The sequence below is a fragment of the Squalius cephalus genome, assembly GCF_949319135.1.
Source record: "Squalius cephalus genome assembly, chromosome: 11".
Lineage (NCBI taxonomy): Eukaryota > Metazoa > Chordata > Actinopteri > Cypriniformes > Leuciscidae > Squalius > Squalius cephalus.
In genome coordinates, this window is record NC_137132.1 from 6,442,815 (window position 1) to 6,470,378 (window position 27,564).

At 36.6% G+C, this 27,564-nt stretch overlaps 1 protein-coding gene across 3 annotated transcripts; it reads right to left on the reverse strand.

Annotated features, from left to right (window-relative positions):
- Positions 1-1,375: 1,375 nt before the first annotated feature.
- Positions 1,376-27,553, reverse strand: LOC307167597 (uncharacterized protein). 3 transcript variants are annotated; one of them, XM_079886826.1, is made up of 5 exons: positions 7,523-7,629; positions 7,249-7,311; positions 6,696-6,811; positions 3,046-3,294; positions 1,376-2,789 (listed from the first exon to the last, which is right to left on the reverse strand). In XM_079886826.1, the coding sequence occupies exons 4-5, from the start codon at positions 3,128-3,130 to the stop codon at positions 1,690-1,692; spliced, it is 1,185 nt and encodes a 394-aa protein (XP_079742952.1). In that variant the 5' UTR covers positions 3,131-3,294; positions 6,696-6,811; positions 7,249-7,311; positions 7,523-7,629; the 3' UTR covers positions 1,376-1,689. The 3 variants fall into 3 exon arrangements, with proteins under 3 accessions (XP_079742952.1, XP_079742953.1, XP_079742951.1); XM_079886825.1 differs by lacking the exons at positions 1,376-2,789; positions 3,046-3,294; positions 6,696-6,811; positions 7,249-7,311; positions 7,523-7,629 and adding exons at positions 19,646-21,496; positions 21,727-21,900; positions 22,276-22,374; positions 27,449-27,553; XM_079886827.1 differs by lacking the exons at positions 6,696-6,811; positions 7,249-7,311; positions 7,523-7,629 and adding an exon at positions 27,449-27,477.
- Between the last annotated feature and the right edge of the window lie 11 nt (positions 27,554-27,564).

Consider the following 27,564-nt stretch of genomic DNA (forward strand, 5'->3'; position numbering starts at 1 on the left):
ATGAACGCGCGCCGACCGCCACCGGAAGCCAGTTATTTTCATTTATAAAGTTTTAAATATGTATATTTTTACGACAAAACCGCACGGATTACCCTCAGAAGGCCTTCGTTTATCCCCCTGGAGCCGGATGGATTATTTTTGTGAAGGATGCATGCACATTTTCGGACTTGAAGGAGGTGGACCCCATTGCTTCACATTATAACCACTGAAAGATCCAAGACATTTTCTAAAATAACTGAAAATGTGTTTGTCTGAAAAAAGATTGACATATGCATCTCGAACGGCTTGAGGGTGAGTAAATCATGGCTTAAATATCATTTTTGGGCGAACTATCCCTTTAATGTCATATGGTGATTGTGAAACACGGAACATCTCACTTGATTTTATAGTGAAATGTCTTATTTTTCATGTTAGGCAGGTCAATTTTGATCAAGAACAATGCACTGTGGCCAATTCAGCATGAGCGACGCAGCAAAAATAGACTAGGTGCCGAAGCGATCGCAAGCCGCCAATTCATTTTATGACTGGTATATCAATCCAGCTATCAAGCCAATTAGCAAAGAACCAATTTGCACAGTTAGTCAAATTCTGAATCGTTAGACTGGTCTAATACAGAATTTGCACGTTGCTGAGTAAGCGATCGAAGGGACACTTAGAACAATTCACCTCGCATAACTTTCATCGCTGTTGCATATTTCACTCAAAATTATGATATACAAATTTTCTTACAGTGAGGTGAATTCTTTACTACAAAAACTCAAACAAACGAATACTTACCAATAATGAATACTCGGGGAATGGACTCTGGGATCTTCTCTCACTGGAACGGACTCGGGGATCTTGCAGCAATCTGGGCAAGTTTTGGCAAGGATGTGGGACCGTAATCACTGGCGAATCTGAATGTGAACCTAAAATGGCCCACACATGGCATAGCAAATATGGCCCAAATAAATTACACCCAATTTGGACCCCATTTGGCACATGCACACTCAGCACTGGCTAACCAAGCTGTCTTGGATGCAGCACCTTTGAAACTGGTTAATTTAGATACATAGCTAAAAAAATATCTAAGGAGCTGTCTTCTCCTTGCTCCCTGAAACAATTTTTAAACTAATATTAGCACACGTTTAGCCTCAAACCACCTGACAAATGAAGCCACGCAATAGTGACGAAGGAGTTAAGTTTAAGTTTATAAGAAAGAAAAACTTGTGGCTTTTAACTGTGCATTTGGCATCGCTTTTGAATCAGGGTAGTCTTCATCGCGCCACTGTGACGCAATCGGCCTTCAAATGCGTCCTTTGGAGGATGCAGCCTTCACATTGGAACACAGCTAATGAAACATGAGAGACAGATTGAAATTAGGCTCTCAGATTTAATTAAAAAGAAAATGTATTTATTATGTTTTGAATATAAACGAAAGTCTTACAGGTTTGGAACGACATTAGGGCGATAAATTATTGACAATGTTTGGCTGAACCAACCCATTAAGTCTTTCTAGTTAACCAAGCTTTTCACCAAACTAAATGAATTTAGATGATATAGTGCTTTTATGAAAACTCCATATTTTATCTCAGTTTACTTTAATGTATTTTACTTGAAAACAAATGTTGATCACTTTAAAAAAAATGTTCATGTGAGTGAGAAGGCTTGATAAACGTTTGAAACTCCTCACACTGACTGTGTACAGTATTACGTCTTTTCTCCAGTATGGAGTCGCTCGTGTGATTTCAGGTTTCCAGAATGAGCGAAACTCTTGTCACAATATGAGCACTTGTAAGGTTTTTCTCCAGTATGAGTTCTTTGGTGGACTTTCAGATTGCCAGCTGTAGTAAAACTCATCCCACAGTCACAACACACATGATCTTTCACTTCATCATGTGTTTTCTGGTGCTGTTTAAAACCGCCCTGTCTTGAAAAACTCTTTCCACAGAGAGAACACACATAAGGCCTCTCACCTGAATGAACTATCATGTGACATTTCAGATGTTTTGACAATAGGAACTTTGCTCCACACTGATCACAGTTAAATGACTTTTCCCCAGCGTGAACGTGCAGATGATCTTTTAAACTTTTTGCATCTTTGAAACTCTTCTCACACTGAGTACAGTGGTACGGCTTTTCTCCAGTATGAACTCGCTCGTGTGATTTCAGGTTTCCAGAATGAGTGAAACTCTTGTCACAATATGAGCACTTGTAAGGTCTTTCTCCAGTATGAGTTCTTTGGTGCACTTTCAGTTGGTCAGCTCTAGTAAAGCTCTTCCCACAGTCACAGCACACATTATCTTTCACTTCATGTGTTTTCTGGTGCTGTTTAAAATTGCTCTGTCGTGAAAAACTCTTTCCACAGAGAGAACACACATAAGGCCTCTCATCTGAATGAACTATCAGGTGTTGTTTTAGATTTGATGACAAATTAAAACCTTTACCACACTGATCACAGTTAAATGGTTTTTCTACAGAGTGAATGCGCCGATGATTCCTGAGAGTTGATGCTCGAGAAAAAGTCTTTCCACACTGAGTACATGTATACGGTTTCTCTCCAGTATGAATTCTTGTGTGTTTTTTAAGGTCTCCGTTATTTTGGAAACGTTTTCCACACTGAGTGCATGTATACGGTTTCTCTCCAGTGTGAATTCTTAAGTGCTTATTAAGGTTTCCTTTAATTTGGAAACTCTTTCCACACTGAGAGCAGGAGTGCAGCTTTTTGGCTTTTGTTCCTTGAGTTTGTAAGTCACAGTGTTTCTTCACGTCATTTAGTTTCTGTCTTTGCTCCGTCACTTCCATCTGGTCTAAAATAAACATATTAATCAGTTAGAATCAGTTCAATGAGGTTAAATGTAAGAATTAAAAACACTTAGCAAGCAGAAAACAAGACACCTGTCTGTATAAAGTCTCTTTAATGTGCAAAGGTCGGTTCTGTCATTCACTTGTTAATGCGATTAAAACTGGGTTATGATCATTTAGATGCATTTCTCTATCATTTGTCATCCATATTTCAGAGCTACTAAAGCAGTCATCAATGAAGAATCAAGAATGGACACCAACCTATTTGTTCCTCAGTATCTTCATGTTTTATTCTGGATGGTTCTGGATCACTCATGTCTTCAATCTCCACTTTAATAAACTCCATCTTTAACAGTCACACAGATTTCAGCTGCTACTCCTGGAGTTTGTCCTTCTCTTGTAGGATGATGAGAATATTCCCAGTATTTATTGGTGAATTGTTGTGGGAGGGGCTTCACTGCAGGTGTGAACTGTGGTCACTGTGTGATACTGACGCCCACAGGACCAGATCTGGAAAAATCAAAGATAAGTTACTGAACTTATACTGGATTACTTTAACAGTAAACACAAATGGTGTCTTTGATTTGGTTCAAATATAGAGCATTTTGATGGTTACATATTAGTAGCATATAAAACAACAGTAGTTTGATATTTTTATGTAACCCTGGATATAATAAGGATGAAACAATGCACAGGCTCTATTATTCAATTAATATCCAAACTAATCAGAAATATAACATAAGACGACAGAAATAAACCATTTATTAAGGGACTGAGAATGATGCACAAAAGGAAATAATCTAACATTTGACCATCAAAATGTGGATAACAAACTACTATACAATATGATGATAATTTAAAGGTATTTTCAGAATAATTAATTAATCATATATTTCTCATTATTTTATTTAATTGATCATATATTGCCATAATGGTTGAACTAAAAGCTTTCTTATTTGGTGAATTGTTGTGAGGGACACCAGGGGCCGTATTCACAAAGCATTTTATCTTGCCACTAGGAGTACTCCTAAATCGCACTAAAAGATTTTAGCTAGGAGTTTTCTCTTAAAAGTTATTCACAACGCCTTTCAGACCTACTTTTAGTAAAGAAAAATGACAACTCCTAAACTAAGAGTAAGTCTTTACTCATGCACGAGCTTGACTGAAGTGACCACCTTGATTGGCTGATGATTGTAACGCAGGAATGATTCCAAACACCTCCCCTACGATGATGAGTGACAGGTGACAGGTCTGAGAATGCGTGCGCTACACAAGCAGTGCGAAGGACGGAAGATGATGAATAACTGAATAAATAGCCTAAATGAATAAAGAGTAAGGCAAAACAAATAGCCTAGTAGCCTAATGAAACATATGGATTGATGCAATATCTTTGCAACATTATTGAATGAATCTGTCACTATATGCCTCTGCCTACGTTTGCAAAGAGAAGAACATTTTAATTTGATTCACAATGAAACGTTACAATTAGTTTACATGCAATGAGTAGCCTAGTTTTGGTTGTTGTTGGTGGTGTTATTGCAAAATTGTTCCCTCGCGATTGGAAGCTCCTGTAGCCGCCGCATACGCATTTCAAAACATCGCAACGTGAAATGCCACAAAAAGCGGTTTGTGAAGGTCTTAGTGAGTTAGGAGTCCTCTCGACTTCTTTTAAGCTGTCCCAGGCTTAGGTGCTACTTTTAGGGCTAAAACGCTTCGTGAATTACTCTTAGTCAAAAAAATTAGGAGTCCTAAAGTTACGAGTGACACGCCCATTATTTTTAGGAGTTGCTCCTAAATTTGCCAGTTAGGAGCTACTTTTAGCCTTAAAATTCTTTGTGAATACGGCCCCAGATCTGCCAAATTCAAGGTTACTGAGTTTATACTGAAATACTGTAATAATTACAGTTCTTAATTTAAATGACCATGTGTGCTTGATTTTATATAGCCTAAATATAGAGCATTTTGATATGGTTATATATTACTAGCATTTAAAACAGCTCTATGGGAAAGTTGTTCATTTTTAAATGACTCCAGATTTTATAAGGATGTGTTGTACTACAAATTTTTAAAATAAATGTGAAAGAGGTTTCTGTCTATCTAGCAAATTAGCATGTGATTGCTGAGAGTGACCAAGACTCTCTGCGTCATGTGTTTTCTAATGTCGGGTTTAACCTATTACTTTTACTCTTTATCTCTGAGCATTTGATTTTATTGTATTTACTATCTTCGAACTGATTAGGAAATTGACATGATACATTTATCTGACATAATAATAAATTGTAAACATCTGATTTTATTCTTACTGGCTTTGACATTATTTTCAGTAAAGAGCTAAAAAGAATAGTAAAACATTCGCTCACATTTAATGATGCACAGTTATCATTAAAACCTTTTCATTTATAGAGTCCGATAAAATAACGAGTTAATACATGAGAGAATGTATTTCATTGTATCAAATTACTTTGCCACGAGTAAAGACAGTAACGCGCAGAGACCTTCCCCCGCTGATTGGATGCCTCCATTGGGCCGATCGAGCCGGGCCTTACAAATTAATCTATGAATTAAACAGGAATCTAACAAAGATAACAGAAATCATACACTATGTACAGACTGAATAGTGCTGATTAGAATAATGACAATATTAATTATCTGTAGGCCTACGTTACAATACGTACAACGTACATTTAGGCAACACAAATATCAATTCTTACATTATAAATATAATTTATATAAATTAAAAAAAAAAAATTATGATATAATTATAAATAGGCTATATAACATCTATAACATCTATAACATCTCTGACCTGCAGACTGGAAATATAGCCTACGACATCCGAAGAAAATATTCCACATTTATCCTTCATTCACGACCGTTAACAGCGTCACTTTCAGCTTCAAATGGTTCAAGTTTCAGCGCTCGTCTTGTCTCTCGCGCTTTTTTCTCTTTTTTTATTGCATTAACAATAACATTAGTGTATAAATATAAACACTTACATGGAATTACGACGTGTTAGACTATTGCATTCATAATAGCGTCAAAGGAAAATACAAAGAGAGAGAGAGAGAGAGAGAGAGAGAGAGAGAGAGAGAGAGAGAGAGAGAGAACAAAACTTCTCTCTTCTGCGCATGCTCAGTGCGCGTGTTCACGGTCATTTCTTAAAGGGGCCGCATTCAGTAAATCACATCAATGGACTTGTTCTATGATATTCTATGATTAGAATATTAGATTTCTATGTATTAGACTACATAGCCATAAAAGATCATGAATTTCAAACCTGAACCAAACATATTTTTATTCAAAGATCAACAGTCTGTCATTAGTCTTAAGTCTACCACAAAAAAAACAACAACCTTAAAATCATGAACTCAAATGTTATTGTGAAAAAAACAACAACAATAACTGTTGTAACTCAGACCTTTCAGGCTATAGACTAACGTTAATAAGCCTTATGCGAAAATAATTATTACGACTAAATTGTTGGTCATTAAATAAGTAAACTAAATAATTGTGTCGATGATTTGCTTTGTGTAACCCGACATCAGACATTAGGCCGAAGTATTGTTTTGCACACAGTGCCGCGACCAATCAATCACCCCTTTATGACTGGCTGCCTGCACATTCACAGTCCTCGCGGCTGCAGCAACTTGTGCTCGCTTATGGAATCTTTGTGATAATTACTGACAGAATTTTCATTTTTGGGTGAACTAACCCTTTAAATATTTGACAAAATATCAGATTTAACTGTATCATACCTTTCTATTTTATTTTATTTTATTTTATTAGTTTATTTGTCAGGGACAATGTACAAAATACATTAATCTTTCGAAAAGATGTTTTGTACCAGAGTTAGCAAAAGCTATTTTCCATCTGCATCTAACTCCTTTCATTCCTAAATTCCATTTTTATACCTGGATTCCACAATTCCATCCACATTTTCCACATCAAGGAAATCAATAGGGCCATACATCTTCTGGTCTTTCCCCCCTCTTTTCATCCCTGAATTACTTTTTTCATTCTTTGCTCTCTGTAAAAAATTGAGAATGTTTGGTTCAGGAAATGTGCTACCAGGATGGTGAGTCCATTAAAGGTGCTCTAAGCGATGTCACATGTTTTTTAGGCCAAAACATTTTTTGTCACATACAGCAAACATCTCCTCACCATCCGCTAGTAAACACACTGTAAAAAAAACGCGGTCTCTGTAGACACCCCAGGCTCCACAAACTGCAAGAAAAACAAACTGGGCTAACCCACACCACGAAACATAACAAACTGTTCCAGCCAATAACCGATAAGAATGATTTGGAGGTGGGGTTTGGGGGGTTAGTGCGCGGATGAGGAGGAGGGAGGGTCGAGCTAGCCTCCGTTTTGTTTGACAATACTTCGAACGTCAACAAGAAGTGACGTCACTCAACATCACTTAGAGCACCTTTAAAACACAGGGGTCCAGTACTCAGTCCATACTCATTTATTGTAACAGATCAGCCATAGAGTGGAATGGGAATCAGATATAGAGTTGTATGGTTTCTATAAACAAATAAACAACAAACAGAATCTTAAATATAATTAACACCATAACACCAACTTCAACTAATAAATCACATAATCCAATTCTAAACAATTCAACATCAAAATAGTAAGAACACTGAAACATAATCACATAGAACATTTCAGAATTAGACCCAAACAAATCTCAAGAATTAACATTAAGAAACAAATCAAAAGAGCACAAACTTACATTGTCAGGAACACATCAACTCTACAAAGGCTCTCATTAGGAAAGAAAAAAAGGACAGTCTGCTTCCATTGCATATGGCACACACCAACACACCAAACAATAGTGATTTATCAATCATTAAGTGCACCTGAGGAGACTTAGCTCCTCCCATGACTGGCTACGTCATGTGATCCATAGGAATTCTCAACACTCTCCTTCCTTTCTTTCTGTCAGTGACTTTCTTTCCAAGTATATACTCAAGAGCAGAAGGCAAAATGTTTTTTTTTTTTTTTTTAAATGAAACAGCATTGACCTGAAGAGAGAAGTGGTGATTAAAGGCCTGTGTGAATACCTCAAAGAGGACTATAGGGCCTTTATCAAGGAGTGCTTGGTAAGATATGTGAATTTCTGTTTGGACAGTGGGTGGTAGGATGTACATCAGTGGTTTTAAAAACTTTTTTTAAGGGTGACCCTCATTTTTTTTTTTTTTTTTTTTTTTTTTTTAATTGACGTGACCTATAAACATAACCAGTAATTAAGATTTATATATATATATATATATATATATATATATATATATATATAGTGGTGGCCAAAATGATTAGAATGATAAGATTTTCTTAAAGTTTTAAAAGAAGTTTCTTCTGCTCACCAAGGCTATCTTTTGATCCAAAATACCACAAAAACAGTAATCCACATATCCAGGATCCACATACTTTAAATTGTAATTTATTCCTCTGATCAAAGCTGAATTTCCAGCATCATTACTCCAGTCTTCAGTGTCACATGATCCTTCAGAAATCATTATGCCGATTTGCTGCTCAATAAACATTTATTAATATTATCAATGTTGAAAGCAGTTGTGTACAATTACTTTTCAGGATTCTTTGATGAATAGAAAGTTCAAAAGAACAGCATTTATCTGAAATAGAAAGCTTTTGCAACATAATACATGTCTATACTGTCATTTTTGATCATTTTAATGCATCCTTACTGAATAAAATTATTAATTTCTTTCCAAACGGTAGTGATAATGTTACAAAAGCTTTCATGTGACACTGAAGACTGTAGTAATGATGCTGAAAATTCAACTTTACCAACACAGAAATAAATTGCATTTTAAAATATAATCAAAAAGAAAAGTTATTTTAAATTGTAAAAATACTTAACAATATTACTGTTTTTGGATTAAATAAATTAAGCCTTGGTGAGCAGAAGAGACTTCTTTTAAAACATTAAAAACTCCTACCGTTCTAATAATTTTGGCCACCACTATATATATATATATATATATATATATATATATATATATATATATATATATATATATATATTTCTGTTTGTAATGCAAGTTTAGTAGGATGTTTTTTGTTTTGACCATTACACACACACTATGTTTGTGTTTCTTGTGCTCTTCAACTTCAAGGATTGTGAGCAGGCTGAGAAAGGAAAAGATAGTCCTAGGGATCTGTGTGGTCCATGCAGAGGGTGCACAACAACCACCAAAAGAAGTGTCAATTGTAATTCAGGGAGTAGAGGTACTCGAGGAAATTCAGACTGTGCTGTGTGCCATCACTTGGGCATAATTTATTCTCTGTATCTGGGTGGACAAACGCTGTCAGACAGAGTCCAAAAGCGGAAGATGTTTGAGTAGATCAGGTTTTAATTTATTTAATTTATTTTTATTTTTTACATGATGTGTTTTGTCTGCATTTCTGTTATAACTGTTTATAGCATTATGAAGTGAATAAACTATTTGACTTGCTATTTGATTTGTTTGCTTTTTTGGTGTGCATTTAATGGCATATTTTTAAGGTATTTTAATGTATGCAACAATGTGAAAGACATGCATGGAAGCAGTTCTAAGATCAGCACAATATAGTCATTTTTGTATATTTTACTCATGAAAAAATGCATTACATTGTAACATTCTGTTAGACCTATAGAAAAACACATTGGTCAGTGTAATACATAAGTTTGACTTTCAAGGAAAATTACATTAGGTCAATGTAATACAGTTAAGTTTAATTTTCAAAAAAAAAATACATTAGGTCAATGTTACCAATGAGAAATAGTTTGATTACATCCGACAGACATGATTACAAACAGCTTTTTAAAGATCCCCTATTATGCAAAATTCACTTTTGCATGCTGTTTGGACATAAATGTGTGTTGGCAGTGTGTGTACACAACCAGCCAATAGTGATAAAAATCCACTCACTCCTTTTTTAAATCATCAGCAACGACCCAACGACCTGTTTTCAGAATGCTGTTTTAGTGACGTCACTAAGCACAGGCCCCGCCCACGAGTGTTGACAGACACTGCCGTTCTAACATGATCGAGTCCACAGCTGCTGCACTGACGAGAATGTCTCCCAAGCGTTGTAGGTGTTGTGTGGCTGGATGTATTAATCCACATAGCTCTCTCTATTTACTCCCGAAATCTGAGGCAGCCGCTGAAGACGAGGTGGAATTATTTTGTTTTTAAAGAAAATGCTCCCTCAACTCTACCGAAATTCGTTTATGTACTTGCGCACTTCATATATCTTACTGTGTTTACTCAGCTCTTACGGTGATTTTCTGAAGTAAAACTGATGCTTCATCTTTTGTGTGATGTACAATAAACTTTATTAAACTCATCAGTATATGTTTGATCATCAATCGGATCTGGTCCGAAAAAGCAGACTTGTAGGCTATTAATAATGGATACATAGCCTACAAGCAGATGACAAATACGTTATAACCGTAATTAAACTACTAAACTATACCTGTTCCATCTCTATACAGCACTCTGACTCTGTAGGCATTATTGTCCGACTCGAAATGAACACCGTTACTGAGAGTTTATGATATTATCATTATTCCGTGAGATGAAATTGTCCTGAGAGACTGAGCGCAAGCTCATGAAGCTCCGCCCCCTGTGTCGTGCAGCAGCAGCTTATTTGCATTTAAAGGGCACACACTAAAAAAGCGCTTTTTTCTGAGCCCCAAAAAATGACAATTTAAACATGCTGTAAAAAATGATCTGTTGGGTATTTTGAGCTAAAACTTCACATACACACTCTGGGGATATCAGAGACTTATTTTACATCTTGTGAAAAGGGGCATAATACGGGACCTTTAATGTGAAATTTGCCACATGATGAAAATATATTCAACTGATGAGTTTTTATTTTATTTTTTATGTGGAGCGCAGACACACATTAATGCAAAAGACATTACGGTCAGTGCTGCACTCTCAGGGCTAAGCTCAGGAACTTCTCACACTGAAACGGACTCTGGGATTTGCTCTCACTGGAATGAACTCTGGGATCTTCTCTCACTGGAAAAGACTCTGGGATCTGCTCTCACTGGAACGGACTCTGGTATCTGCTCTCACTGGAACGGACACGGGAATTACTCTCACTGGAACAGACTCGGGGATCTGCTCTCACTGGAACGGACTGAGGAATTGGATTGGATTCTGGGATTAAAGAGTGATGATGGCGAAGGACTTGGGAAGAGTTCTTGGTGTGTGATGGCTCGATGGAAAAAGCTGCCAGTGCCACAAGGGCTGGAGTGGACTGGGGTGACAGCAACTGAGTGGAGCTGGCATTTTCAACCTCGCTAACAGTAAGGGCTGAACCACTTAGCCAAAGCTTATTATCTATCATACCAGACTACATGTTGGTATCAGAGACTACAACACTCACTGATACCTGACGAAACATATGGTTGTAAAATCCACTCCAGAAGAGCATCTTCATGGTGTCATCATTCCATGGCACCAAGTGGGCGAGCTCTAGGAACTCATCCACATAGTCTTCAATCAGGCGGCCATTTTGTGTCATGGAAAGAAGCAGAGTAGCTGGGTCGAATGAAATGTCACTCATGGTTGTTGTCTGTTTGGTCTGGTCTTCTGTCAGGGAACACACAGACTCAAAGGGGGACGGTGAGTAACTGTAAGTAATACAGTGTTTGATTGTGAAATGTGCACTGGTGGTAGACCAGGAAGGATTCTGGGAGATGTAGTGCTGAGGTGACAGGCATGGTGGCTGGAGATTATGACAACTGTCACTTACCTCAGACTTTTGAATAGTAGTGAATCACGTTTTCCACAAAAATATGAAGCAGCACAAACGCTTTCAACATCAACAATAATCAGAAATGTTTCTTTAGCATCAAATCAGCATATAAGAATGATTTCTTAAGGATCATGTGAAACTGAAGACTGGAGTAATAATGCTGAAAATTCATAAAAATTGGAGCTCTATTCCATAAAATCAAAGATGTCAAGCTCCTGAAAGGACAAATACTATAACCTCAAGAATGGACCAAGTCGTCTAGACCATAAATAAACATTATGTTATATGGACTGGCTGATGTACTGAACTTTAGTGATATTAAACTGTCCCTCTATGTAAAAGAGCAGTGTAACAATTCTTTAAAGTTATTTACTATTTGCCATGTACAACAGCTTAGCACCCTTTAACATTCCCATAGAACCAGGCCTGTTCTTAAAGCGCCCCTAAATGGTATACTGTCTGAAGCCACTCCATTCTTGAATGGTGTTTCCCAGGGCTCTGTCCTAGGTCCACTTTTGTTTTTACTGTACATTAGCCCTCTGGAAAAATGTTGAGCCATTTTAACAATGCGACATACCACTTTTATGCTGATGACATACAGTTGTATTGCTCGTTCAATGATTCTGAGTTCCACAAACTAACGGATTTACTGGATTGTATTTCTTGTGTAAAATCATGGCTTGCTAGTAAGTAAAGTCAAGTCAAGTCAAGTCAAGTTTATTTATATAATGCTTTTCTCAATACAGATTGTATCAAAGCAGCTTCACAGTTTTAAATTAAAATAATACATCAATGTTTGTTTCTAGTGGAAAACATCCACGTTTGGTAATGCTGATCAATAGTATTGTTGATTGATTAATTAAATTAAATATCCCCTAATATCCCCAACTGAGCAAGCCAAAGGCAACAGTGGCAAGGAACCGAAAAACTCCATCAGGTGACTTAATGGAGAAAAAAAAAAAAAAACCTTGGGAGAACCCAGGCTCAGTCGGGGGCCAGTTCTCCTCTGGCGTTTATGAACTAGAGGTCGGATTTAACTGTAAGATTAAAAGTATTATATGAATGCCTGGCTGAAGAGATGCGTCTTTTATCTAGTTTAAAACTGGAACTTTATAGGTAACCAATGTAGTGATGATAAAATTGGTGTTATATGATCATATTTTCTTGATCTAGTAAGAACTCTAGCTGCGGCATTTTGGACTAACTGTAGCTTGTTTATTAAGGATGCAGGACAACCGGCTAATACAGCATTACAGTAATCTAGTCTCGAGGTCATGAATGCATGAACTAACTTTTCTGCATCAGAAACTGATAGCATGTTACGTAGCTTAGCAATGTTTCTAAGGTGAAAAAAAGGCTGTTCTTGTAACATTTGAAATATGATTTTCAAAAGACAGGTTGCAGTCTAGTATAACACCCAGGTCTTTTACTGTAGAGGATAAAGTAACAGGACATCCTACTATGTTAAAGTTGTAGTGTGAGAGGTTTTGTGGGCGGTTTTTTGAACCGATGATTAGTACCTCTGTCTTGTCTGGATTTAATAAAAGAAAATTGCGCGTCATCCAATCTTTTATATCTTTAACACACTCTGTCAATTTAGCGTTTTCATCTGGCCATGATGAAATATAGATTTAAGTGTCATCAGCATAACAATGGAAACTAATTCCATGTTTCCTTATAATATTTCCAAGTGGCAGCATATATATTGAGAATAATAGAGGGCCTAACACAGATCCCTGCGGCACTCCATGGTTTACTGGAGTTATGATTGATTTTTCTCCATTTAAATAGACAAAATGGTAGCGGTCAGATAAGTATGATCTGAACCAGCTTAATGCTTGTCCTTGAACACCAGTATAATTTTGTAGTCGATCTAAGAGTATTGTGTGATCTATAGTATCGAATGCAGCACTAAGATCAAGTAAAACTAGTATTGAGATACAGCCTTGGTCAGAAGCTAATAGTAAATCATTTGTGATTTTAACGAGCGCAGTTTCAGTGCTATGATGCGGTCTGAATCCAGACTGAAACTTTTCATAGATGTCATTTTCTTGCAACAGCCTTTTCCCGAAAGGGATGAATGAAGAGATTAACTATTCATGTTTTCTGTAAATGCTTTTATTCTTTTTTAGAGATAAATATTGTTAACTTTTCTATTAAAAGAATTGTGTTTCTGTTTGTTCTCTGGGTCTGGGCTGAAGCCCCTCCCTCTGCACCTGTTACTTGTTTCCTGATTACCTATTGGGTATTAATTGACCGCATGTCTGGTGTTGATTCATTATGAGCATTGAGAATAGCTGGATGGCTGAAACGTCTGCTCTTGCTCTATTAAAATAATTGTTTCTTTTTGTTAAAGACTTTGTCTAGTTTTTCAGAGTGCGAACCATCTACAGTCTCTTCTACATTTTATTGGTTTTCACGCACCTGGACTTACAACTAGCCTTCATCTGAGCGCAACAATATTTCCTTGTCTTGCAAGAAAGAGCCCAGTTGGGCGAATACAACTTTTTCTAGTATTTTATACATAAAAGGAAGATTTGAAATGGGTCTAAATTTTTTGGATTATGTGGGTCTAATTGTGGTTTCTTAATGAGAGGTTTTATAACTGCCAGTTTAAATGTTCTTGGAACATGACCTAAAGATAAAGATGAGTTAATAATATTGAGGAGAGGCTCTTCCACTATAGGTAACACTTCTTTCAGTAGTTTAGTGGGTATAGGATCTAATAAACATGTTGTTGTTTTAGATGAAGTGATAAGTTTATTTAACTCTTTTTGTTCTATAGTTGTAAAGCACTGTAATTGTTCTTACACTGTGAATTATAAGGCGAGATTGAGGATTGAACGTTTACAATTGTGGTTCTGATGTTTTCTATTTTCTCAGTGAAGAACTTCATGAAATCATTACTACTAAACTGTAACGGAATATTTTGTTCAGGTGACGTTTGTTTGTTAGTCTAGCCACGGTGTTAAATAAAAACCTTGGATTGTTTTGGTTGTTTTCTATTAGTTTGCGGAGGTGCTCAGCCCTGGCCGCTTTTAGGGCCTTTTTATAACGTGACATACTGTCTTTCCATGCGATTCTAAAGACCTCTAAATTAGTTTGTTTCCATTTACGCTCTAAATTACGGGTTTCTCTCTTTAGAACATGCGTAGTATTGTTGTACCATGGTGCTTTACTTTTCTCTCTGACTTTTTTTAATCTAATGGGTGCAACAATATCCAATTTTCCAGAGAGAATGGTGCTCATAGTGCTAGTTAATTCCTCTAGTTCATCTGTTTGTTTGGGTTCACTGAGCAGCTGAGACAGATCAGATAAGCAATTTGAAAAATGATCTATGGTGGATGGAAGGATTGTTCTGCCTGATCGATAACGCGGCGCAGCATGATATATTACAGGAGTACGTAATATGCAAGTTACCATGTAATGGTCAGTGACATCATCACTTTGTGGAATGATATCTATATCAGTTGGATCGGTTCCATGTGATATAATTAAATCGAGTTTATGATTAAAACGATGAGTTGGTACGGTAACGTTTTGCTTGACCCCAAAGGAGTTTAATAAATCTGTAAATGCAGCCCCTAACGCATCATTTGGATTATCTACGTGTATGTTAAAATCTCCAACAATTAATGCTTTATCGACATTGACTAATAGGTCTGAGAGAAAATCTGCAAACTTTTTAGGAAATCAGCGTAAGGCCCAGGCGGTCTATATACGGTAGCCATGGCTAGAGATATTAGGGATTTTTTTCTTACATCTAAGAGCGTAACATTTAGTATAAGTACTTCAAACGAAATAAACTTATAACCCGTTTTCTGAGTAACATTGAGAATATCTCTATAGATTGTTGCAACACCACCGCCACGACCAATCAAGCAGGGCTCATGCTTATAGGAGTATCCTGATGGAGTAGACTCATTTAGACCGAAATAATAATTTGGTTTAAGATAGGTTTCAGTAAGGCAAAGTACATTGAAGCTATTATCTGTGACTATTTCATTTACAATAACTGCCTTAGGTGTGAGTGATCTAATGTTTAGAAGACCTAGCTTTAGAAATTGTTTTTGTTTACTAATAGCAACATTTTCTGTTTTAATAACAATTAGATTTTTCCTAGATCCTGCAGTAGATTTATTATCTGATCGAGGAATAGACACAGTTTCTATGCAATGTTCTACACAAGAATTTATATCAGTTAAATTGGTGCAGCAGAGACTATGATTTGGACTTTTGGTTACTAGTCAAAAGGTATTTAACATTTTGCAGATGTTAACCGACAGAAGATCCGCTCCGACTCTGCTTGGGTGTAAGCCATCAGCACGGAAAAGCCTAGGATGCTCCCAAAATAGATTCCAATTATTTACAAAGAGCAGTTTCTGCTCATTGCACCATGACATTAACCATTCATTTAGCGCGAATAATCTACTAAACTTTTCATGTCCTAGTCGGTACGTGGGAAGCGGTCCTGGCACAATGATCGTTGTTTCAGGCGATGTGCTGCGCACCGTATCGATCAGATTCCTGAAGTCTTTCTTCAGAACCTCCATCTGGCGCAGCCTGATGTCGTTCACTCCCGTGTGCAGGACCACAGTTCCAACGCGCTCGTCACCGTTCAGAATCTCGGGAACGCGAGCAGCGATTTCAGAAACACGAGCACCAGGAAAGCAGTGACTGTGCACCTTACTTTTACCTAACGTAGCGTGTACCGATGCAATCACCGATGATCACAGCATCGCGTTCTGTTTTGCGAAGAGGGGAGAAGCGGTTTTGGGTGAATATCTCGAAAACCGGGAGGGTCGGAGAGAGTCTTGGTCTAGACCTGACTAGTACTAGTAACTGACTAGTACTAGTAACTGACTAGTAACTGTCTCCAATTAAAGCTGCCGTCGGCAACATTTTTTTGATCAAATTCAGTGAAATTGACAGTATAATCCGACAGAACAACATAAATAAGGTGGTTTTAGAAAAAAACTCGAGCTTCTAACTCCACCTGGAGCGTGTTATTTGTTTTGCAAAAATCCACCGCTCCCGTCTCATCGGGTCCAATCAGCGCAGGGGGGTGTGCGATCTGACTGTCAATCACAGTTCGTGCACACGCCACAGATCCCCCCTCACTCGCGCAGGCGCGCACATTACAATATCACATGCACACGACATGCCTGAAGTTTGCCTGAAGATTGTACGAAGCGTGATGGCGGAGAGAAAATCTTCTAACAAGCTTCCAATTCCTCGGTTATTGCTATCTATGGATAGATTAGCCAGGGCAGCTTACCTCCGAGTCCATGGTGTTGATCTGCTGAAGAGACGGACGCGTTCACAGAAAATCAGGTACACACGCACTGACGATGGGCGGGTGCTCGTTGGTAGTGGGGGAGGGGCATGAGAGTTGTAAACATTCAAAATTTTGGCTAAGTCCACTCAATCTGCCAGACTTGCCGACTGCAGCTTTAAATTCGAAAAAGACTGAAACCCTAATTGTTGCCCCAGACAACAAAATCCCATCAATCCTTCAACACCTCTGTCCAGTCGAGCCTCAGAAAATCTTGGCGTCTGGTTTGACCAGTCAATGTCTTTGGACTGCCATTCTAGACTTTTGGTCAGAAATTGTTTTTATCATCTAAGAAATTTTGCGAAATTGAGGGCAATTTTATCGGACTCTGATCTCTGATCTTGAGATGGTTATCCATACTTTTATTTCCTCACGTTTAGATTATTGTAACTCTCTTTTTACTTTTTTCAACAAATCTGCTCTGAATCATCTTCAGATGGTTCAAAATGCTGTGGCAAGGCTTTTAACAGGATCTGGCAGAAGGACACACATCACAACCATTTTATCCTCCTTACACTGGCTACTCATCAAATTTCGTATTGATCTTAAAATATTAGTTTTAACTTTTAGAGGTGTAAATGGTCAGGCCCCACAATACATTGCTGATTTGTTGTGTCCCCACTCCCCAGGCCGTGCCCTTTGATCCTCAGGCCAGAGTCTTTTAATGGTCCCAAAGATTCTTTATAAAACCCAGGGAGAATGAAAAAGTTCATCAAAGCTTTTTCTAGCTTTGAACTGACAGAGTGTGTCTGCTTCCCGGACAATGTTAGGAAGACTATTCCAAAGTTTTGGTGCTAAATAGGAAAAGGATCTACCGCCAGCAGTCGATTTTGATATTCTAGGTATTATCAACTGGCCGGAATTTTGAGATCGCAATAGACGTGAAGGACTATAATGCGTTAAGAGCTCGCTCAAGTACTGCGGAGCTAAACCATTTAGTGCTTTGTAAGTAATCAGCAATATTTTAAAATGATACGATGTTTAATAAGGAGCCAATGCAGTGTTGACAGAACTGGGCTAATATGGTCATACTTCCTGGTTCTGGTAAGAACTCGAGCTGCTGCGTTTTGGACCAACTGTAGTTTGTTTATTAAGCGTGCAGGGCAACCACCAAGTAGAGCATTACAATAATCTAGCCTTGAGGTCATGAACGCATTAACTAATTGTTCCGCATTTGTCAATAAGAGCATATGGCATAATTTAGATATATTTTTAAGATGAAAAAATGCGTTTTTACAGATTCTAGACACGTGACTTTCAAATGAAAGATTGGTATCAAAGAGCACACCCAGGTTCCTAACTGACGACGAAGACTTAACAGAGCAGCCATCAAGTGTTAGACAGTATTCTAGGTTATTACGTGAGGACGTTTTTTGTCCAATAATTAGAATCATTAGGACAACAGTATGCAAGATTAGGACACCAATATGCAAGTGCTATGACCCTTCCCAATTTAATCTAATGCAATACCTGTTTTTTGTTTTGTTTTTGTTTTTAGATGATAGATATAGACAGGGTTGCACATAACTGGTGCTCACGTGTGGTAAAAATAAACGACGCGCAGCAGAAAACATGGAAGGAAGCGCTTTTGAGTACCAACATTTTGGGCCAAAATGTTGGTACTCAAAAGCGCTTCCTTCCATGTTTTCTGCTGCGCGTCGTTTATTTTTACCACACGTGAGCACCAGTTATGTGCACCCCTGGATATAGAAGATAAAGTGTTAGTATTAATGGATCAAGTGTTGTCGAAAAAGATGTGTGTTCAGCCGTTTCTTGAAAATGGACACGGACTCTGGTTGAGTTGGGCAGGTCATTCCACCAGCAGGGAACAGACCAGGAAAAGGTCAGAGAAAGAGATTTTGTGAGGAGAGGAGTGACATGTGCTCTCTTTGGCTCGTTAAAGACCACTCTAGCTGCAGAATTTTGGATCAGTTGCAGAGGTTTGCCCGAGCAAGCTGGAAGACCAGCCAGGAGAGCATTAGAATAGTCCAGTCTGGATAGAACAAGTGCTTGGACAAGGAGTTGTGTAGCATGCTCTGATAGGAAGGATCCTCCTGATGTTGTATAAGACAAATCTGCAGGACCGGGCAGTTCTAGCAATGTGGTCTGTAAAGTTCAATTGATCATCAATCAAAAGCATAAGCAGAATATTTGACTCTAGTACACTGAATTATTAGAAAATAATGCACATCCGAGGTGTAACATTACCAGCTCAGGTGTGCATTATTTTCTAACAATTCAAAGGCCTTTCATCAATTATTCCTTACTTATACAGATACGTATCACCACTGCCCCACATCTTTTATTATCCGGCTTGAATGAAATCTGAGAGCTTTCTGTCCCTCCATTAACAGCTATGCAATAACCACTTTGCTGATTCAAAAAAATTTCATAAAGACATTGTAAAACTAATCCATATGAATCCAGCGGTTCAGTCAATCATTTTCTGAAGAGACACGGTCGCTTTATTTGATGAACAGATTGAAATTAGGCTCTCAGATTTCATCAAAAAGATCTTCATTTGTGTTTTGAAGATGAACGAAAGTCGTACAGGGGTGCGTTTCCCGAAAGCATCGTTAGCCAACTATGGTCGCAAGTTCATCGCAATGTCCATTGAACTCTATTGGTAACGACGGAACTTGCGACCATAGTTGGCCAACGATGCTTTCGGGAAACGCACCCCAGGTTTGGAACGTCATGAGGGTGAGTAATTAATGACAGAATTTTCATTTTTCATTTCTTTAAGTCTTTCTAGTCAACCAAGCTTTTCACCACATTAACAAAATTAATCTAGATGATATAGTGCTTTTATGAAAAACTCTTTTATCTCAGTTTACTTTAATGTATTTGACATGAAAACTAATGTTGATCATGTGGTAGATTTTTCTTACGTACCTGGAACCTAATTACCTGGGGCGTCTCCAATCGACACCCAAGCGCCTACAGTCAACACTTCATAATCTTTATACTCTAGCTTTGCGTCTACAGTCGTCAACTGGCTTTGAGTTTCCTAACCCTAAGTTGCTGCGCAGCAATAATAACCGACACACTCCAGACAATGCCTTTGAATATGTTTTAATCACGGCCGGAGGATCTGAGACAAATTTCAGAGAGAAAAAAACATGAATGTTAGTTATTTTAATTAAAAAATCCATTACAATCACTTGAAACATTTTTTCATATGAGTGTGAAGGCTTGATAAATGTTTAAAACTCTTCTCACACTGAGTACAGCAGGGGTGCCCAATCCTACTCCTGCCGATCGACTGTCCTGCACAGTTCATCTCCAACCCCAATCAAACACACCTGCCTTTAATTTTCAAGTGATCCTGAAGACCTTAATTGGTTGCTTCAGGTGTGTTTGATTAGGGTTGGAGATGAACTGTGCAAGACAGTCGATCGGCAGGAGCAGGATTGGGCACCCCTGGAGTACAGTATTACAGCTTTTCTCCAGTATGTCGCTCATGTAGTTTCAGGTTTCCAGACTGAGTGAAACTCTTGTCACAATATGAGCACTTGTAAGGTTTTTCTCCAGTATGAATTCTTTGTGAAAAACTCTTTCCACAGAGAGAACACAAATAAGGCTTCTCATCTGAATGAACTTTCAGGTGTCGTTTTAGATTTGATGACGTATTAAAATATTTACCACACTGATCACAGTTGAATGGTTTTTCTACAGAGTGAATGCACAGATGTTTACTGATACCTGATGCATCTTTGAAGCTCTTCACACACTGTGTACAGTAATACGGCTTTTCTCCAGTATGAACTCGCTCGTGTGATTTCAGGTTTCCAGAATAAGCAAAAATCTTGTCACAATATGAGCACTTGTAAGGTTTTTCTCCAGTATGAATTCTTCGGTGCAGTTTCAGATTACTAGATGTAGTAAAGCTCTTCCCACAGTCACAACACACATGATCTTTCACTTCATCATGTGTTTTCTGGTGTAGTTTAAAACTGTGCAGTCGTGAAAAACTCTTTCCACAGAGGGAACACACATGAGGCCTCTCGTCTGAATGAACTTTCAGGTGTTGTTTAAGACTTGATGACGAATTAAAACCTTTACCACACTGATCGCAGTTAAATGGTTTTTCTACAGAGTGACAGAGCAGATGATCTCTGAGATGTGATGCTTGAGAAAAACTCTTTCCACACTGAGTGCATGTATACGGTTTCTCTCCAGTGTGAATTTTCATGTGTGTATTAAGGTTTCCTTTCTTTTGGAAACTCTTTCCACACTGAGTGCATGTATACGGTTTCTCTCCAGTGTGAATTATCATGTGTGTCTTAAGGTCTCCTTTATTTTGGAAACTCTTTCCACACTGAGTGCATGTATACGGTTTCTCTCCAGTGTGAATTCTCATGTGTGTCTTAAGGTTTCCTTTATTTTGTAAACTCTTTCCACACTGAGTGCATGTATACGGTTTCTCTCCAGTGTGAATTCTTATGTGTTTTTTAAGGTTTCCATGATTTTGGAAACTCTTTCCACACTGAGAGCAGGAGTGCAGCTTTTTGGCTTTTGTTCCTTGAGTTTTGAAGTCACAGTTTTTCTTTACGTCGATTAGTTTCTGTCTTTGCTCCGTCACTTCCAGCTGGTCTAAAATAAAATGTATTAAGCAGTTAGAATCAGTTCAATGAAGTTAAATGTGAGAATTAAAAAGTATCTTTAAAGTCTCTTTAATGTGCAAAGTTCGGTTCTGTCATTCACTTGTTAATGCAATTAAAACTGGGTTATGATCATTTTAGATGCATTTATATATCATTTGTCATCCATATATCAGAGCTAATAAAGCCGTCATCAATGAAGAATCAAGAATGGACACCAACCTATTTGTTCCTCAGTATCTTCATGTTTTATTCTGGATGGTTCTGGATCACTCATGTCTTCAATCTCCTCTTTAATAAACTCCATCTTTAACAGTCACACAGATTTCAGCTGCTACTCCTGGAGTTTGTCCTTCTCTTGTAGGATGATGGGAATATTCCCAGAAAGGAAATAATCTAAATGTGGGAGGAAGTGTAAAGGAAGACCATCAAAATGTGGATAACAAGTACTGTACAAGATTATGATCATTTAAATGTATTCCAGAATAATTTATCATAAATTGCCATTAACAGTTGAACTAAAGTTTTCTTATTTGATGAATTGTTGTGAGGGACACCAGATCTGCCAAATTCGAGGTTACTGAGTTTATACTGAAATACTGTAATAATTACAGTTCTTAAAGGGGTGGTATAATGCCCTTTTCACAAGATGTAAAATGTGTCTCTGATGTCCCCAGAGTGTGTATGTGAAGTTTTAGCTCAAAATACCCCACATATATTTTTATATAGCATGTTAAATTTGTCACTTTTTGAGGTTGAGCAAAAACGCACCATATTTGTGTCTGTTCCTTTAAATGCAAATGAGCTGCTGCTCTCGGCACAGAGGGCGGAGCTTCAACAGCTTGTGTCCTTTTACCTCACAGACATGCACTGAAAAAAAAAAAAAAAAAAAATTAGCCTTTTATGTTCAAACCGGAGTCAGATGATGTCAACGGAGTCAATGATGGAGAGACTCAAGAAGAAGTGACAACATGTAGAAGCAACAAGACGTTTCTGAATGGTTAGTTGATGAATTTGTGTAGCTTAGCCTATGTGTAATTATCTTCTGGTCATTGATTAGCATATTCTGTCTTGATAATCTATAAATCGTGTTCCGGGGGCGGGGTTTATGCAAAAATAGTTCCAAACAAAGATCACAGCAGAAACATAACGCATCTCACAGGAACACTCAAACTTGTTTTCATTACTGAATGATTCAGAGTTTTGGACGAATCGGTTGAATAAATAACTCACTCATTAAAACGTTAACCTGCCGCCACCTACTGGTGGTTTAGTTTCGTGTTAAAAGGGTCCATGACGTATAAGGATTTTCGACAGGCCAATTTTAAAATACAAAAGAAAAAAAAAAACTGTTGCAATTGTTCAAACATTAAGGATGTTGTGTACCTTAAATTCGTTTAAAAAATGTAAGTGATTTTAGTGTTTCTTCATCTAGATGAATTGTCCGTAGCCTTAAAAAATGTCATGTGGTGCGACCGTGATTTATCTTAAAATTAATTTATTTCCTTAAAGGGATAGTTCACCCAAAAATGAAAATTCTGTCAGTAATTACTCACCCTCATGTTGTTCCAACCCCGTAAGACCTTCGTTCATCGTCGGAACACAAATGAAGATATTTTTTATTAAATCTGAGAGTTGAAAAAATCCGAGGCCCAGAGAGAAGGAAATGAAAAGTGGAATAAAGTCGTTATTTTTGTTTGTTTTTGCGCACAAAAAGTATTCTCGTAGATTTATAAACTTAAGATCGAGCCACTGTAGTCACTTGGACTATATTAACGATGTCTTTAATACATTTTCTGGGCCAGCAAGTTTCAGTCCCTTAGAAGCCTATGAAGGAGTGAGACAACTCTCAGATTTAATCAAAAATATCTTCATTTGTGTTCCGAAGATGAACGAAGGTCTTACGGGGTTGGAACAACATGAGGGTGAGTAATTACTGACAGAATTTTCATTTTTGGGTGAACTATCCCTTTAAGATGCTTACATTTTTTTTATACAAGTTATTAGTAATTAAAATGTTTAAAAAAACAAGTATTTGCATTTCTTTTGAGTTTTTGTAAATAATGATCTCATTTTTTGTTCTATAATTTATGTGTTGCGATCTTAAATCTAGTTAACAGACTTATTTTTCCAGTAAATCACATAAAACATATACAAATGTTTTAAAAATATCATTTACTAAATCAAACTGTATCAGTGATTCATATTTCAGCCACAGAAATAAGAAATTTTATTTAAATTTAATACAGTGATTGCTTTTATTGGTCGCACCACATGATGAGTGATTGCTCCAAAAATCTATTTAAAGAAATCAATGATCAATACATTTTATACAAAAAAAAAAAGAAAAGATTTAAACCAGATTTTATATAAATTTCACAGAATTTTCCTGAACATAAACATTTTATAAAAAAATTTTTTATATAAAAATCACATCACAAACACAAGTGCACCATTTCATTTAACTTGACTTAGAATTTCTTTCTAACTTGACTTAGATTTTTTTTAAATAATGTTATAGATATAAATTATTTCATAAAAGTATTGTATACAGGTAACATTTGGGGTCAATAGTTTTTTTAAAGTGATTAATAATTTTATTAATCAAGGACACATTCAGTTGATAAAAAGTGACAGTAAAGATATTTAGGCTATAATGTTACGAAATATTCTATTTCAAATAAATGCTGTTCTTTTGAACTTTCTATTCATCAAATAATCCTGACATATAAAATGTATCACAGTTTCCACAAAAATATGAACATTGATAATAATCAGAAATGTTTCTTGAGCAGCAAATCATTAGTGACCCTGGATCACAAAACCAGTCACAAGTTGCACAAGGTATATTTGTGGCAATAGCCAACAATACATTGTATGGGTCAAAATCAAAATTTATTCCAAAAATCATTAGGATATTAAATAAAGATCATGTTTCATATTTTGTAAATGTCCTACCATAAATATATAAAACATAATTTTTTGTAAATTTGGAGTGCTGTCAATACAGAGAACAACGACAAAAATCGGTGTTGCCTACACCGTGTTATCCTCTTTTTAAAATTTGCACCCTGTTGACTTCAATGGGGCAAGTACTAAACCTGCTTTTAGCCTCTTAACATCCTTGACAAGTACCTGTAAATACCTGTATTTACATCCTGTTTTCGGTCGAAGTCCAAAGTAGTCGATTGTCGAGTTCACGCGCATTGGTTTAGTTACCTATGATCACGCCCGTGAACTCGACAATCGACTACTGTGGACTTCGACCGAAAACAGGATGTAAACACAGGTATGAGCGCTGGCTGAAATAACATCATTTTTATTCATATCTTTCACATCTACTGCAGTCAGATTGACCCGCGTTCAATCCGAAGGAATCACTCACATGACCTGTGCACTTGTAATGACACATCAAGGATGTTAAGAGGCTAAAAGCAGGTTTAAAACTTGCCCCATCGAAGTCAACAGGGTGCAAATTTTAAAAAGAGGATAACACGGTGTAGGTAACACCGATTTTTGTCATTGTTCTCTGTACTGACAGCACTCCAAATTTACAAAAAAATGAGCTCAATGTTAAAATTGATCGGAGTTCTCCTTTAAAGGCGCTTTTCTCAATGTTTAGATTTTGTAGCACCCTCAGATTCCAGATTTTCAGTTGGCCAAATATTGTTCTATCTTAACAAATCATCTATCAATGGAAAGCTTATTTATTCAGCTTTCATATGATGTATAAATCTAAATTAAAAAAATTTTACAAATTTGACTGGTTTTGTGGTCCAGGGTTACATTATAGAATGATTTCTGAAGGATCATGTGACACTGAAGACTGGATTAACGATGCTGAAAATTCAGCTTTGATCTCAGGAATAAATTACAGTTTACAATATATTCACATAGAAAATAGATATTTTATACTGTAATAATATTTCACTCTTCTCCTATCAAGGTACTCTGCTCTTGCTGCAGGGTCAGATTTTTTTCACGTGGCAGTGGCATCTGGTAAAATATATTAAAATAGTTTTAAATAAATAAATAAGCAATAATAAATACACTACTAATAAATGCATAATTACTAAACTTAAATTACATGCTCTAATTTTTTTGTTGCATTTTTCTTATATTGTACAAAGAGTAAACATAAACTGTCTGAAATATATTTTTAAAAAATATGATGTTTGTAAATAATGTCAATTGAATATAAAAGCATAAAACTGCCAATCTAGAATATATATCTATCATGGAAAACATTCTGCAGTGGTCGCACCACATGATATTTGGTCGCACCACATGATATTTTCAAATTCAGTCAAAATTTACAGGCACAGAATTGGCCACCTAAAAAAAAAAAGAAAAAGCTAGCTTCCCAAAAAAGGTCACAATGAAATTTATAATGAAAATATATATTTGTAGAAATAACTTTAATATTTTTTTTTTTAGGTCATACCACATTACATCCAAATATGGCAACAACATACCAACCATTACAAAGGTTTTATTTTTTTCTCCACAATTTGATAGAATTACAAACCTGCTTGCTGCTTCCATGGGTCCTTGGTAAATTGGTATATGATATAACTTCCTGTGTTTGAATAGCTTTCAACATAAAAGTCCCAAAATGGTATTTCCTTGATGGTCGCACCACATGATATGTCATAAAATGGGCATCATCAGACAAGTTTGTATATTATGATGGAAATATAAATACAAATGCTTTGAATTTTTTTTAAAGGATTACAAAACATTTAGTAAATCATGCCAAATAGTGAAGAAAATAAATTTGAATAAATTTAGAGTAATTTCAAAGATGTTTTCAAAACAGAAGTTATGGCCGGACGGTTGCACCACATGATGTTTTGACACTTTAAATAACAAAAAAAAATAACAAATAAGTAAAGGTTTTTGAAAAGTTAAAGTGAGTAGCCTACATACATGGGAGAGGTACTTCAAATACAGTATCTTTTTATGCATTTAAACCCGTTTTTGCCTGAAAAAAAGCAATCGGACAGAAAATTTAGGCGCGTCACGTCATTGACCCAAAAATATCATTCTTTCCAACATTTCTTATTTGTAATGCAAAAAATATTTAAAACAATCTCATAACATTAGGCTATTTAATGCAGCTGTATTTTTTCAGTGTAAAACTTTCATTTGACAGGTAACAGCCCTATAATGTCTTACTATTGTAATTTTATTTATTTATCAAATAAAAAAATTAAAGATGAAGCATATATTTAAAATGATTAGGAAAAAAAAGCCATTTATAAAGGTTAAAATATCCTAAATATGCCGATTTAAATATATCAAGCTGACTGAATACAGATGAGAATGTTTTCAGAACATACAGCAGCCTATGCTTATTGCGTGCTCTCCTTTCAATCATGCAGTCATACAGACTAACATTTTTCTTAGGTTTTTTAAGAATTAAATTTTTTTTCTCACATTTCATATCAGGTTAATGTTGGGAAACTTAAACTCGTAGATAGTACCCTTTTTGAGATGGATTGCATCTGATAAACCACAAAAATCCCGTGCTATATGGACACTGCCACTGATAGAAGATGAAGCAAGAGTTGTTTTACACTCCGTGATAAAGGCTTATTATAGACCTAATTTCAATAATTTGTGGGAAACAGAAATCCAGACAGTTATCCAGATACAGAGACCACTGATGAACAAATGTAAACGTGCCGTGTCCTGACTGACTGACGATCCCCCCTGATCTGCTTGATCCCTCTAGAGTAGATTATTTCTGATAATAAGCCAAACAAATTACAAGTAGCCTAAATTACATTAGATCAGTGTTGTGCAATTTGATCTGGTCACGTCAAACACATGCTCAGCGTGAAACTCGATCGTACGAGTTATCTGTACGTTACACTAATAACAATGTAGCCTTAGGCAACACAAACATCAATTCTTACATGATAAATATAACATCTCTGACCTGCAGACTGGAAATATACGACATCCGGAAAAAAGTTACATTCATTTTAGCGTCTAAAGAGACAACAAAAAGAAAAAGAGTAGAGCGAAAACAAAACTCTTCTGCGCATGCTCAGT